This window comes from Drosophila willistoni, unplaced genomic scaffold, assembly GCF_018902025.1.
Source record: "Drosophila willistoni isolate 14030-0811.24 unplaced genomic scaffold, UCI_dwil_1.1 Seg669, whole genome shotgun sequence".
Taxonomy (NCBI): domain Eukaryota; kingdom Metazoa; phylum Arthropoda; class Insecta; order Diptera; family Drosophilidae; genus Drosophila; species Drosophila willistoni.
In genome coordinates, this window is record NW_025814585.1 from 19404 (window position 1) to 35022 (window position 15619).

A 15619-nucleotide genomic window follows, 5' to 3' on the forward strand; every position below is an offset into this window, starting at 1 on the left:
CAAATAAACTCAATACCTAAGGGGAGATCAATCGGCACCACACTTGAAGACAGATTCGAGTTTACAGCAATGAGTACTCCACCGCCACGACGACCAACACGATCAAGCCTATAAGAAATAAAATTATTAGAAAGAATTTCATTATCTAGAACAGAGGAGTTAAGCCAAGTTTCAGAGAAAGCTAATATGTCAGCTTAAAAGGTTTGGCTATCACAGAAAAGGTTCGACAGCTTGGTAAGAAGTCCTCTTACATTTTGATAATGAATGCAAAGACTAGACGTTATTAGTTTTTTGAAGCAGAAGATAAAGTAGGAAGGTGGACAGGCAACGGACGAGAGCGCTTATTGGGCGCAAACTCGTGTACAACTAGGCACTCTGGCCAAAAATTAGGGTCAACCATAGCTGAGAAGTACTCATTTGGTACTGTAATTTTAAAAGAGGAGATTTCGCGAGGCCTAGAAAACTTAAACTTTTGAATTAAAACCTTAGCAGGGCAAATATTACCACAGACGACTCAGAAGTATCTGGAGCAAGCCTAGAAATAAATAATTGTTTGCGATGAGGCATTACAGTTAGTGGAGGCGGAGGAGCATTGGGATCCGCAAGTGATTGAGAGCCGGCATGATCCTGTGATTGATCAGAGTTCCCGTGAGGGATAGATTGAGGTACACCAGGGCTTGTAATGGGTACTTCAATCTGAAAAGAAGAGCATAAAGAGGGACAAGAAGATGGTGTAGGCGAAAGTAAAATCGGAGAGGAAGTAATAGAGAGAGCTGGCGACTGCTTACGAGGCAACTCAAGGGTACATTTCTTGTGCAATTTCTCAGAAGGTGGAACAAATTTGAATTGCGACAATAATTGAACGCTAGAGTCACACTCGTTTGACAGCTGTTTGGCCAGTTTGTTTAAAGAAAGAAACCTTAAACGAAGATCCCTATACATACGGCTAAAATCAAGCTGCTGGCTGGCACAAGATGGGCAAGTCCAGCGCATTAAGCCAAGCTCAGGATTAGACACAGACAAACCAGAAAATTTGTCGTAGTCGCGGCCATTGAGGCCAGCACATTTTAAGTGAATAAGATTATCGCAGAGCCAACAAGATATTGCTCTATACTGATCATCAAAACGATCAGAATGTTTGCAATTAGGTAGACAACAAGCCATTAAAAAGCCAAAGAAAGGCAAAAAAAATTATATATATATAAGAATATATAGAAAAATTAAATTCACAGCACAAAGATAATTATTGATAAATAATCAATAATTACAAATAAAACAAAGAGATAGCTAGAGTGCATAGCACAACAGAGAGTGCAAGAACAGTTATAAGCCGAGCTTTGAGAGGCGGCCTTACAAAAGTGATTACGCGGGAGAGAAGCTAAGCACAAGCACAAAGCAGAGAGAACAACAAAGCCACTAGCACTGATGGTATAATGGGGGCGATGAGGGGAGCAACTGCAGAGACAATGACGAAAGAGAAAAAAAAAAAGAAAAAAAAATATGTAAATGCACCAAACACTAATCACGAAAAAGAAAAAACTGTTTAAACTGATTAATTTGGCGAATTATGGAAATAAAACACAAGGGAGTCAAGCGAACAACACCAGCGGAAGTGTAAACAAATTAAGCACAATTAAAAATTGAGAAAAAACAATAAATATTAATAAAAACTCAGGAGCTATGCAAAAACACAACCGTCACGTCAGAGAGCAGAAAGCTAGAGTGCCCATTTGGGAATTTTTGCCTAAAAAGATGCCAAACAAAAACGAAAGAACACGAAATATGTTAGCAAAGGGTCTTACTGGATTGGGTTCTCGTTGATGCTCACCTGTAGGGCATGGTGTTCAAGTCCTCAGTGTATTTGAGTATCAAATTGTGCGACGGATGCGTGTTCATGGCAAACCATTGCTCCAATTTGGGCACTTCGGTGACCGGATTGATGAAAGTGCGATTCCAGATGCTCGAGAGATTGAGCCCGGCCCCGGTAAGAGCATTCGGTTGCATACCAGCCGCAGCTGCTGCAGCTGCCGCCGCCGCAGCTGCCGCCTGGCCAAATGCTGGCATGTAATGGCTCATGTACATGAAGGATTGCGAGAACATCGAATTGGGTACCATGGGAAAGGACAATTGTTGATCCTTGTGCGAGGCGGCCACCAAATTGCCATCCATGGCCGGCGAGGGGGAACGAAATTCATCCAAATGACTGGCATCGTTCTCATTGTCATTGTCCTCCAAGTCATCGTCATCCATATCCAGATCATCTTCCTCCTCTTTGGGTGTGCTGCGGCATTTCGGGGTGGTCAACTCATTCTCATTGTTGTTGTGATTGAGAGCCGAATCATCGGGTAATTGCTCATGATCCTGCTCGTTATGTCCACCTTCCGTATGCTCCTTGGAAATGTCATCCTTGTGCTCTTCATTGGATTTCTCCTGCTGCTGTTGCTGTTGGCGTTCGTCCCTATGCACATTGCCATTGATCACATCGCTAATTTCACTCTTAGCTCTTGTGGGTGCTGTGGCCTCATCGTCATCGTGCTCCTCATCGCCATCCATGAGCGGGGAATTCCGATTCGTCTCGTGGGTGGTCAGGGAGAGCGGCAATTGTGGAGTATTTGACCGACTCACAGGCGCCTCCTCATCCATATCATTGGAATGCTGGGACATGGTATCAATATCTTCTGATTTCAAGCTCATGGGACTCTTGAGATAATCATGCGACTTGCCCGACAGATTGCCCATGCTCATGCTGGCTGGCTACCAGCACTCGAGCTGGAGTTCTGCCCTAATTGGGCTCCATGATGCTGACTCAGATAACCGTTCATGGCCGCGTGTCCCAGGGCACTCATTGTGGTGGTCACATTGCCCCTCATCTCGGCCCGTTTCTGGGCTGCGCGAGCATTCTTAAACCAGTAGACCACATTATTGACATCCAAAGGCTTGCGACCTCGACGCGACTCCAAGGCATTCAATTGCACCACATAATTCTGAATATGCTGGCGTGAAAGATGGGGATTCTCTTGGAACCATTTCTGAAATTTGGGCAACTCCATTTCCGGATCGAAACTGGTTCGCATGCGAGTCTTCTAATTGGCATACTCAGGAAGAGCATGTGATCCTCCATGATGATGATGATGATGTATCGAAGGATGCATGGCCGGATGCATAGATGGATGTACAAGCATGCCAGAATGATGACCGGGACCAGCAGCCACACCCCCAGCCCCACCCTGTCCAACACTGGGATGATAGGCAGCGGCCACTGCCTCATTGGCCAGCAACAAACTCTATCGGCTGCCCATGGAACCGGCATGAGCTGCTGCTGCGGCAGCCGCAGCCATTGCTGCAGTGCCCACTCCCACAGGAAAATCGACCAATTCATTGGGTCCTGCCCCCACCGGCACAGCAGACGGCGCTGTCATGAAGGGCAACATTTTGGGGGTCATGGCTGTGGCCTGGGGAGAGAGTTGATTTGACCACCATTGATCGAATTTGCGACGCAAATCATCCGATATATCCCCACCGGGCATGGCATATGTATTCTGATGCGAACTGCGACAAATCTGTGAGACGTTACCTACAAAGATACAAAGGAAAAGACACATGGAAAAGCATTACAAAAGGGTCAAAAAGAGGGACAGGTTGGGAATGTATTATATAGTTATTAATGATATTTTGGAGACTTTCTTTTTCTATTGTTACAGAAGGTTAACTCAGTTTATAACAAGAGCCCTAGAGATTTAACTCCTTGAACTTCTAAAACGATTTCTGATTTACTCAATTCTGCCAAGACAAAACTTAAGCTAAGGCCATAAATAATAGTTGAGAGTTTCGAAAATTCTTTTAGTTTATTTTATCTTTCATTTGGTTGTTTTGCAACAATGTTATAAGCCCTGTTGGACTGAAAAGACCTTCAGTTCAATGGTGACACAGACTAAGCGGTCGTCATAAAAATCACGCCAGGAATAAAGTCGAGTCGGGTAAGAGCCCTCAAGTGCTGGGATTTACTAGCCATAAATGGGTAGGTAACCGATAGATAGATATCATATGGCAACAGCTAGATAGATATTGCATATATAACAGACAGAAAACCCCTTTCACCACCGCCCCTCCTCCCTCCCCGCCATCCAAAACCAACTGATATTAACTGACGCTTTGTTACTTTGCCACTCCGTGCTGTCCGCACTGTCTGCGCTTCTTCTATATAGAGAGATAGATAGATAGGTAGATAGTCTCCCTCCGATAGGCAACGACATAGCAGCTTATGCGATTAAAATTGAATTTAACAAATAGTGAAACAGACTACAGAATAGAATTGTGTTCGTGGTATATACAGATACAGATAGATATTTCCAATTCACTCGGGGCCCCAATATTACGGCTACCGATGAATAATGCTCAAAAAAAGATATGGCTTTCTGCTCTATTCTACACTAGTCCACCAATACTCTCTCTCTGTCACTCTCCTCCGCCTGCTCCTGCAAGCTTTACTCTGCTCGTCACCCAAATACGTGAGCTTCTGCTCATGGACATAGAATAGATAATGTCTCTATGAGTTGGCTGGTCGGTTGGTTGGTATTTGCTATCAGCTAAGGAGGCGCCCCAAATCACTTAAGCTGCTCGAAACACACTCACACACACACACACACACACACAGAAAGGGTGGTATGAAAGAAGGGTGAGGTGTGGGATGGGGTGGTATGGGACAGACACCTAATTGTAAATAAAATGGGTTGACGCGTTGTCTTATGCCGACTTTGGGGTTCGGGGTATTACTAAATTGATTTTCCTATCGCGTATTTGTTATTAGAGAGAGACAAAGAGCCAGAGAGGGAGTGAGAGGGAGGAAGAGACTGCTTTGCTAATATTAATCAGGGCCAATAAAACTCTAGTCACAATATCAATTGAAGGGTATTTCGGGCCGTGATTTCTGTTTGATGATGATAGTGAGGGTGATTTATGATCCAAATGCAATGATATCAATCGTAAGCAAAAGCACGAGGAGAAGCCGCTGACTAGCCTGGGTTCCCCTCACCACCATCACACACACACACATAGTCCAATGTGGGTCATGTGAGTGCAGTAACGAAAGGAACGCCACACGATCATGATGGGCTAAGTCGTAATAAACCAATGGTAGGTAGGTTAAATCTTTAATTTGCCAAAAATAACTTTTGCATTTGCTGCAATCTTCATTAAAATTGAAATTTAATGAAATATGCCTTAAGATTATCTGTAGGAGATAGAAGCCTCCCATTCAAGTGATAGAGACTTACTCTATCTTATGTTGGGTGGTTAAAAAGAGTCCAAACAGAGAGACCACTTGAAAAGCATTGAATGAATATAAGTGAAAATAATGATTTTGGTATTAGGTAAATACTGTGTCTAAGACAAAAGTTAACTAGCTGTAAGCCTATCAGACTTTAGATATAGACATACATATATGTATACAGTAGAATCCGGTTATAACGATTCCGCTTATAACGTCCGACCGGTTATAGCGACAAAGTTCGATGAGTTTCGTCCCAATACAAACCTTTATGAAAGGGCCTCAGGTTAGTACGTCTTCCGAATATAACGTCGGTCCCTTAAGCGTCGTTTTAGCCGGATTCTACTGTAGTACTCTTCCTATATCCCAACTACTTCCATAATTAAAAAGAAGTAAGTATTATCAAAAATACTTATCCCAAATTTAGCTTACTAAAACAGAACACATGACTAAATGAGTGTCAAACTAGCAGCCAAATAACTTGTGAATAAGGTCCTTAATATCCTTTTACAGTTTCAACAATTCTTATTAAACTGACATGATTTTTGCTAGCTTTTGAATTACAAGCACAGTTGAATTTGAGAATAAATCCTTGAGCCTAAATCTCATTTCCTTTGGAATAGTTTCATAAGCCTTTCAAGCTGATTTCAATAAAGTGAAATGAACAGACAACGAGATATAAATACAGAGAAAGTGAACCAAATAAATGAACTCGAACTCGAAACTCACTCGCAGGCTTAACAAGGCAACAAATTTTTGCTTTGTAGTCATTATCAAAACATTTACCAAATGATTTTCATATGCAAAGATGCAAATAGAGAGAGGGAGAAATAAGGGCGAGGTGAAGAAAGAAATACAACTTCATGTGTGTGTGGTGTGTGTGTATGTATGTCTTTATGCCTCACTTGCCGCAAATTAGCGGTTTGAGTTTCGAGAGTTTTGCCAAAAAGTTTTTAGCTACTTTTCAAGACGACAACGGATAATATCCTAGACTCGTCCTCCACTCTTTTCTCTCTCTGATTTTCTCACTCCCCTCTTACTCCTCTCTCTATCTATGTGTGGGTGTGCGCTTTGTCTCGTAAACCGCTTATAAATCATTATAGAATTTTGCCATTTCATCATGTGTCTTAGGTACTAGTTAAAAATCTTTCACCCTTCCCCATCAAAGTGAAAGTTCAAAGTGAATGTCTAATTAGTTGCCAAAAACTTACCTCATCCAGGGGACATCCTGTAGAGCGGAGTACAGCATGTGATTGCAGCACAAGCAATTTAAGCAATTTATCCTTGATCTCACCCAGTGGCGAGGTCTTGGCTCGAAGTATTATAAATACATCAAAGGATGACAATACGCAAAGTGATCACCGAGGTAAGCTCACCCAGTATATCACTAACTGGTATAGCCGGATTATCGGAGATCTGTTCCAATGGTATGGGTTTCCAATGTTTGATAATAAGAGAGCCTAAGAAGGAAATTTTACCTTAAGCAGATAGATATTTAAATAAGCAATTAAAACATATTTTTTCTACCCCACCCCCAAAATGTTTATATATATATTGTAATAAATTATTGTTCATGCGGTTAGCCACAGCATTTGGTTTTAAACTGCTTAAATGGAATAATTAATAAAGGCATTTTAGACCCAAATTCAGCTCCACCCCAGTCACCCCTTTTCATCCCTTTTACTGTCTAATTTGGTTCGTTTTTTTTTTTTTTTGCATTTAAACTAGTTTCTGTCCATTATCTACTTAAATATTATTTTTGGCAAAATATTTATTTTTTGGATCCAAATCGAAGTTGAAAATTGCAATTGCAACGAATCGGATCGAGTGATGAAGGGGGGAGGGGGTTCTATAGTAGGCAAATAGGCTTAAAGCCCAAACCCCAGTAACATAATGGTATTATTAATTATTCCAATTATAAAAATTGTAAGCAGTGCACAAAAATGAGTAAGAGAGAGAGAGAGAGAGGGGAAGAGATCAGACCATATGAGAGGGGAAATAGGGTCAGAGGATTGGCGAGCCGATTGGCATTGGCGCTTTTCAATTTCTGGCATTCTGGTTGGCCCAAACTCATTCGATATAAGTCAAAAAGAACTGGCTGACCAACGAACACACACACAAAAAATAAGTTCAACCCAATTATATGCGATTTTTATTGTGAGTGAGCAAGTGTGTGAGTGTGTGTGTGTGTGTGTGTGTTGGCCATGCAAATCGTTTAATTGCCATGAAAACCTCATTTGAGGGCGAATTGGCATTAAAAATAAATACATCAATTGTGTATGTAAGTAGGGAAAAAAGTTGAAAAACTGGTTGAAAAGGCACCCAACAAATGAGGGATAAGTTGTAATTCATTAAATAATCACAATAAAAATAATAATAAATGAATCATTGCAAAATACATCCATGCATATTATAAAAGGTAGATAAAACAATACAATCGCAAACACATTTAATATTATACACAGCAAAAAAGTTAAGAAATGTGTAGAATGGTTTTGGTTTTGGCCATGTGAGACAGTTGCTTTCACATGACCTATTGAATGCTCATCATTGAGGCCAATTGGCTGGGATTCAATCAATTTACATAGAAGCATATTCTTTGGCAAGTCCTTGTTTACAGGATCAGACAAATTTGATCATACAAATTACCTATCTGTCTAGCTTTCAGAAAAGAGTTTTTGTCTTTATATTAAATAAGTTATAAACATTGTTAATATTTTTTCCAAAACCTTGCAAAATGTTTAAAAATTCAAAGTGACAATATACATATCTAGATTTTTAATGGTTTATATTTAATAAAAATATATCCCTTTTTATATAAAAACCTTTCTTTTCATTTAACCTCTTCAAAATGTATTAATGATAAGTTTACGATAAACTAATAAATTAGTAACATAAAGTATTATGTACAGAATATGAATTTGTCATAGATTGAATTAGGCATTTCTAAGAATTTGAATTGTGTGCCTTCGTTTAAGGCGAATTGATCTGTGTTGAGTAATAAAAAACATGACTGATGAATAACTGTATAACACTGGAAATGTGCGATGACAGGATATACTGTCGTCGAGTGTGGCTCAGTGTGCGGTTGAGAGAAATCAGTCTCTTTTACTATTGAAATTCAACCTGAACATACGTCGAGACTCGCTGCTCAATTCTAGTGATACAAATGGAAGCCAATAATGGAAACAACGATTCAGGAATCTCTGAATCCCCCAACTCTCCGATATATTTATAAAATAAAAGGAAAATTTCTACAAAAGATCAAAACTGAGTTTTATTTTTATTTATTTTAATAAAATTACTAACTAGAATCAAATATTTTATAACTAATCTGACTGGTCTTAACATACATCAAATAAGTTGCTTATATAGAGACTTATAGTCCTGCTGATTAAGAATCTAGAATCTGCCAGAGCAGCCGAATATTCCCTAATTATATAATTCAGAGTAAAATATTTCGCTGCCAGGGCGGTCAAACAACGCGCCAAATAAAAAATAACATTTGCCAACACTGAAATTTAGCTATAGCCGATTTTTCACTTTTCAACACTGAAATCTCGAGTTGCTTAGGTAAATATTTACCAAATTTTCTAGTTTAGATTTTTAAAGATATTTTTAAGGATAGCAAATCTCTTTCAAATATAGTTAAAAGTCAAATCTTAACACAAAATTTGGGGAAAGGAAGGAAACAAAATCAAAGAGTTGTGTATGAATTTGTTAAGGTATTTATTAAGTGTTCAGTAAAATTTGTAAAATGAGACACATGAATAAAAAACCCAAAAACATACATAAGTAAAAAGAAGCAGCACCAAGATTAAAATAATCTCATTTTTGTTTTTGTTGTAAGTCCATCACCATTTATACAATAGCCATTTTATAAAATAGCTGGCCAAAATGTAGACTGAGCCTATGGAATAGGACAATGGATGGGAATTTTGTGTAGGCGCCAAATAATAAACTCATTAAATCCATTATCCCTGCAACCATGATTTCGGATGTGAGTTTCGAATGGAATGGCATGGAAACGGGATGGTGTAGTGTTTCACCCGAAATGCATATGAAAAGGATTCAATGTTTAAAAGGGTATTGAATGCACCTGCCATATAGCCTATGCCGAGTGTGTGTATGTATGTATCAGTGTGTGTGTGTTGATTTTGGGTGATTTTGTGGGTGAAAACTCTCGCAGAGCCTAAAGCCAACCAATTATTTTATACATTTTGGAGCTATATAAAGTTGTTTTTTATAGAAAAGTCAAAAAAAAACTTTGAACAAGAAAGAAAATTGAAATTCTTTCTAGTAAACACAGAAAACAAAGGCATAAGGGAAGGGAACAAAATGAAAAGGAAAATGTCCCTAATTGTTAGTTTAGGAAAACTGCAAAAAACTAAGAGATTTTGAGAAGAAAAACATCATCAACTATTATATATTTTAGAGATCATACACAAGAGATTGTAAGAAAAAAGACATCATCAATTTAAATATATCATATATTTTTTTGGAACTGTACAAAAGGTCAATTTGATAAAGCATTTTCTCCTACTCTATTCTCAGCCTGATGAAAAAGCTTTTCACTATCCCAGGGTAATTTAGGTATTCTCGTTTACCACCTAATTACAGGGTATAATAATCAAATTCTGACAATCTCACTGGCCTCGTTTCTCCAGCTCTATGGTTTTTTTCTTCTCTCTCAGCATTGCCTAATTGAATGTTGAAAATAAATGGTTATTAGCCGAAAGGGAGGATAATAACCAGAAAAGCACCCTTCTCCATTTACAAGCTGAAAATTCCAAGTTTCTTATTATATATACATTTATTTAACTATGTATATGTAGTATGAATTTTGTAATCTTTTAGAAATTTTTTAGGCGTAAAATAGTTGGCAAAGTTTTCAATGTGTTCACATAAGAAATTGACCAATTGGCTGGCCGACTGGCTGACCAGCAGCAAATAATTAGAAATTTTACCTTCTTGAAGGACATCAAAACGATTTAATCCTTACATAAAACACTCGAACACACACATAGAGTAGGAGAGAGAGAGAGAGAGAGAGAGAGAGAAAAGGAAAAGGATTATACAAAAGTTTTCCGTGCAAATATTTGTAGTTTTTGTTACTCGGTTTATGTGTGTGAGTGTGTGTTTGTGGTTTTTTTTTTTTTTTTTTTGTAATTCGTTTATTATGAAAAGAACAACAATTAGCGATAGATTTAGGTAACAACAAAGAAAAGAAAGAAAAGAAGGATAATACAGGAAGATAAGATGCCATCGGGAACCTGCGGGACTGCCGTGGGTTATTGCTTCGCAGGACGATGACGGGCTTATTATGCCCCTTCTGCGTTTCTTAGGCGTTCCAGTCGGCGGAGCGTGCCCATGGTATTTGCTGCATATATGCAGACCGCAGACCACTTCTCCTGGCTCTCAATCATTGCTGGGACCAGGTTCTCAACTGTGGGCGTCCGTCCTAGAATGGCCTCTAGTTCGAGTCTCTCTGCCGAAAATCTTGGACAGCTGAATAGAACGTGTTCCGGGTCCTCTATCATGCCATTCCGACAAAGCGTGCATTCGGGGCTACTGTCTTTGCCAAAACGGTGAAGGTATGACCTGAAGCAGCCATGACCGCTCAGAATTTGTGTTAATTCAAATGTTACTTCGCCACTTTGTCTGGAAAGTGCCATCTTCCCTTTGTAGAAGTGGACCATCTGCGTTGCCACTCCTCCATGCTCGCTCGTCTGGCCGCTGCTTTTGCTGCGCTTTTTTCCGCCTGCGTCAATGCCACGGTTTGTCTCCTAATAAAAATAAACTTCGCTTCGCGTGCTAGCAGATCGATTGGAGTCATCCCAGCTATGACCAGAGCCGCCTCGTCCGAGACAGTTCGGAAGCCACGACATACCCGAATCGCTGTCAGTCGATATGTAGACTCCATCCCGCGCCGATATGTTGATTGCTCCATCGCGGATACCCATACAGGTGCATCATATAGCATGACCGACCTTAGTACCGACGCTAGCAGTAGCCGTTGCATTTGTCTTGGGCCCCTGTTGTTGAGCAGGATGCGATTTATAGCTCGCCCAATGTCCGCAGCTTTTATGTTGGCATGATCCAAATGCTCTCTAAAGCTGAGTCTGGTGTCCAGCATCACTCCCAGGTATTTTATTGCCCTTATCGATTCAATCGTGCGGGTCTCAAGTGAGATTTTCGCCCTTTCAACAGTTTTCCGGCTGCTTATTAGCACAGCCTCTGTTTTGTGGTCTGCAAGTTGAAGTCCTGAGTTGGCTAGCCACTGCTTCACCATTTTCGCCGCCTCTGCAGTTTTCTCCTCTGCTTCGTGGATGTGTTTCGCAACCGAGGTAAGCGCCACATCGTCAGCAAAACCAATGATTTGCGTGCCAGGTGGTAGAGACAGCCGCAAGACCCCATCATACATTATGTTCCACAATAGTGGGCCCAAAACCGAGCCCTGTGGAACTCCTCCTTGTACCAAGTGTATTTTTGAGCCGCCTTGTGTGCTATATCGCAGTATTCGGTTTCTAAAATAGTCTCCATTAAGATAATTAGATACTCAGGAACTTGAAATGAACTCAAAGCATGTAGAATTCTGCTCCAATTCGCCGAGTTGAACGCATTCTTGACGTCAAGTGTGGTCACCAGACAATATTTTTTACTGCCACCCTTCCACAGTAGTCCCTCGATGGCTTTGCTAGCAACGTCGACTACTGTTGTTAAGGCGTCTATTGTTGATTTAGCCTTTCTGAAACCAAACTGCATCGGGGACAGATCGCCAGACCGTTGGATGGCTGCTTCTACACGGAGCGCTATTAGCTTCTCGAACATCGGCCTGCATGCAGATGGGTCTTCTCCTGGCTTGTTTGCCTTTGGGAGTAGCACAAGGTCCTGGAGTTTCCAAATGGTGGGAAACACGCCTTCTGCCAAACATTTGTTGAACACCATTGCGAATTTATCGGGGTGAAGCCGGGCAGCCAATTTAAGTGCCTTATTAGGTATTGAGTCTGGACCAGGGGACTTGTGGTCGTTCATTCCGACAGCTACTTGAAGTACCTCTTCCGGACTGATGTTGCAAGCATCTGTTGCTACACTGTGTAGGGTCGACCTTGGTTCTACTACTGAAGTGGCTGGGAACAATGTTTCCACTATCAGCTGCATTTGAGATTCGTCTGGTGTGGCTGGCTTGGCAGCTTTGAATTTTCTCATTGCCACTTTATATGCTCGGCCCCAAACGTCATTTTCAGCCGCGAATTTCTTTTTGCTTTCCTTAATAGCATGTCGCAGTTCGCTTCTCCTGCTATGGAACTCTAGTTGTAGGCTTGTAACATCCCCTCTGCCACGCGATCTTTGATACTGGCGTCTGGCTTGCAGGCACCTCTGTGGTCGCATTCCACCAGTAGACTGCTGTCTTCTGTTTGGTGTGGCCCCTACGGGTCACCATACTGGCATCGCACGCTGATGAAATCGCGTCTACCAGCAGTTTGGCGCAATTGTTTGCGTCACCAGGTAGTTGGGGAAAATGTAATGAAGCATCGAACACAATGGGGTTGAACGTTTCCACCTGGTACGTTTTGCAATTTTTACGCGCATTTGCGTTATTGGCTGGATTTCTGCCGATTTTGCACATTATGGCCAAGTGATCACTGGCTGTTAAGTAGCTGCAAAGTTTCCATTCGGCTTGCTGGGCCAACTGACTGCTCGCAAATATCACGTCAATTACAGATCCGTAGCCAGCTCGCTGGAAAGTGTGCTCCGAGCCAGAATTCAGCACTACCAGATCCAGAGCTGCCAATGCCTCCAGCAGAGTGCGGCCTCTGGTATTAGACTGACTGCTGCCCCATTCCGTTGACCAAGAGTTAAAATCACCAGCAATTATGACCTTGGTTTTACCTCTGGCATCCATAGCGAGTTGGTCTACTGCCGATTCAAACTCGCGTAACGAGAGGCTAGGTGCCATGTAGCAGCTGTAGACCCACAAATCTCCGATAAGCGCACGTACGAAGCATTCTGAAGATCTAATGTGCTGCATAGGCGGGCCATTTGATCCGCAATTCCAGATCGCAGCCTTGTGTGTTGTGTCTGCAGCCCAGGAGTTATTAGACAGCATCCTGTACGGCTCACTCAGGATAGCCAGATCGATCTCCAATTCTAATATTGACTGCGCAAGTAAGTCCTGCGCCGCCGAGCAGTGATTTAAATTTAATTGTAAAAATTTCATAGATTCTTATTCGAAGCTAGCTCTCCAATAGTTACCATTGGGCAACGGCGACTACCAGTGTAGTGGCTCGCATCCATGCGTTTTGAGTCTACGCAATTAAAACTGGGTTGTTGTTGCATGTGGCTGCCTTGTGATCAGTCTGGCCGCATCTGACGCACCAGTTCGTGCGATCTTTGGCTGTAGTGCAACTATCTGCTTTGTGGCCGAAGCATAGGCACTTGTAGCTTCTCTTTTGAGCCTGCCTCTCTCTAATCGGACACGCATCCCAGCCAACTTCAATGGAGCCTTCTCTCAATAATGTGGCTGCTATAGTCCGCGGCATGTTCAAGATGGCCATCTGTTTGCCTCTGTACGACTTGCGCAGGCCCCTTACATTTACTTGCCCGACGTCATCGCCAATTTATGGTTATATTGCCTTTTTGATTTTCTCTACCGTCGCTAAATGGTCGAGGTTGCGCATTTCCAGCCACGCATCGGCTCCAGCTGCTCGTACTGAAGCTTGGTGGCCCAGCACTTGGCTCAAGTCTTCAGTCAGTTTCCTGCTGTTTGCATTTCCACCCCCCTTAAGCTCGAGAAGTAGATCGCCCGTATCCGTTTTCCTCGTCCTCTTGACGTTATTTTTAACCTCGTCGAGCTTGCCGTCTGGCCTTCTGGTAACTAGGCTCAGGATTTCGGCATAAGTGCAGCCCTCTTTCGCCTTGATTACGATTACCTCCGGCCTAGCTTTCCTCAAGGATGGCTTGCTCGCTCTTTTCCTTGAGACAGTCTGGCATTCCGCCGCTCCATGGGCTGCCTGCGGCTCGGTCGCAATGGCTCGCTGCCCAGTACCTGGCTCCGGATCGCCGCGTGGCGTGTTCAGCGCGATTGCTCGCGGTCGCTTAGGAGGAGTGTTGCGCTGTGCGCCCACGTCTTCTCTCTGGCGTTTGGGCGTGTTTCCCATCGCATCATCTTTTTCGCACCGTTTTTCGGCCTAATAGCATTAGGAGGCGAGGTTTGAGTTGCAATTTCGCACTTTGAGCTTACCACCGTTTTGCTGCCTATCTTATATGGCATAGCGTTTCGTGCAGCTCTTTCATTCGCACTATTGCATTCTTCGTGCCGAGGTTTATGTGGCGTACTGGTTTTTTGCCATCATCTCCTTTGTTGAACATGGTGTCCATCTCCCAAATGAGCGAGCCCAACTCGTCTAACTCCGTCACATTTGAGATAACTTTTGGCGAGGTGGTTGTCTCCGGGCTGCTGGGAGCCATTGCCGGTGTTCCAGCCGTTGCTGAGCTATTACCGGGTAAAGCCACCGTCTCCGCCTCCAAATGGTTGAATTTGCCAGGCGGCGACCGAACAATTTTTGGCCGCTTAGCAAATGCCGCCTCTAGGCATTGTGCATCTTGCACCGATCCGTCATCGCAACGAGCTAGATGGTCCATCGACAAGACATAACGCTCCATTATTTTACAAATTTAAATTTGAAATTTTCGGGAAACAATAAAGTGGCGCTTTTTTTTTCCCGGTTCAAGCTGCAAAGTGGCGCCCCCTGCCAGGGCGGCTCAGGCTCAGCTTTTGGCGCTGATCAACACTGTGATCACAGCTGTTTAGATTTGTTGCTGCAACGCGGTGGAATGAAAGTGGAGAAATTGGCAAAATTTTTCTCACCCACACAAAAAGAAATTATGAGAGGCGGGAAAAAGAAGTGGCCAGCCACCCCTCGCCAGTCCCCTTTATTCCTGGAGTTGATTTGGCCCGTTGGCCCACCCGAGAGCTGGAATGGGGACCACCAGCTGGAGCATAGGGAATCCGTATAGTGGTAAGCCTCGTACGTCAAAATTGGAGCGATTTGTTTATACTTTAGTTTTTTTAGGAGTCCAGTTTGACGTCACATGTGTGTTTGTGTGTGGCATAAATTGTGTGATTGTTTATTTATAGGCAAAATCTTCATAACTTACTTATTAAAATCATTTTTAGTGATTTTGGTTTTTAATATCCTTAGACGGGGTGGAGATGGTGGGGAGAATTCAAATTGACCAGCCAAAGAAAAGGGTTGACCATTCTGGCCTAGTCTGACTCCTTCATCATTAACAGATATATTATACTAACAAATGTTTAATTTGAAAGCAATCGCGTCAAAAGTAACGAAT

At 42.2% G+C, this 15619-nt stretch overlaps 1 protein-coding gene across 1 annotated transcript; it reads right to left on the reverse strand.

Annotated features, from left to right (window-relative positions):
• Positions 1 to 1824: 1824 nt before the first annotated feature.
• On the reverse strand, positions 1825 to 11229 carry LOC26529301. Its single transcript, XM_047013285.1, is given in 3 exon segments — positions 1825 to 2745; positions 2748 to 3574; positions 11157 to 11229. Coding segments are annotated over 3 exon segments (1821 nt in total).
• Positions 11230 to 15619: the final 4390 nt, after the last annotated feature.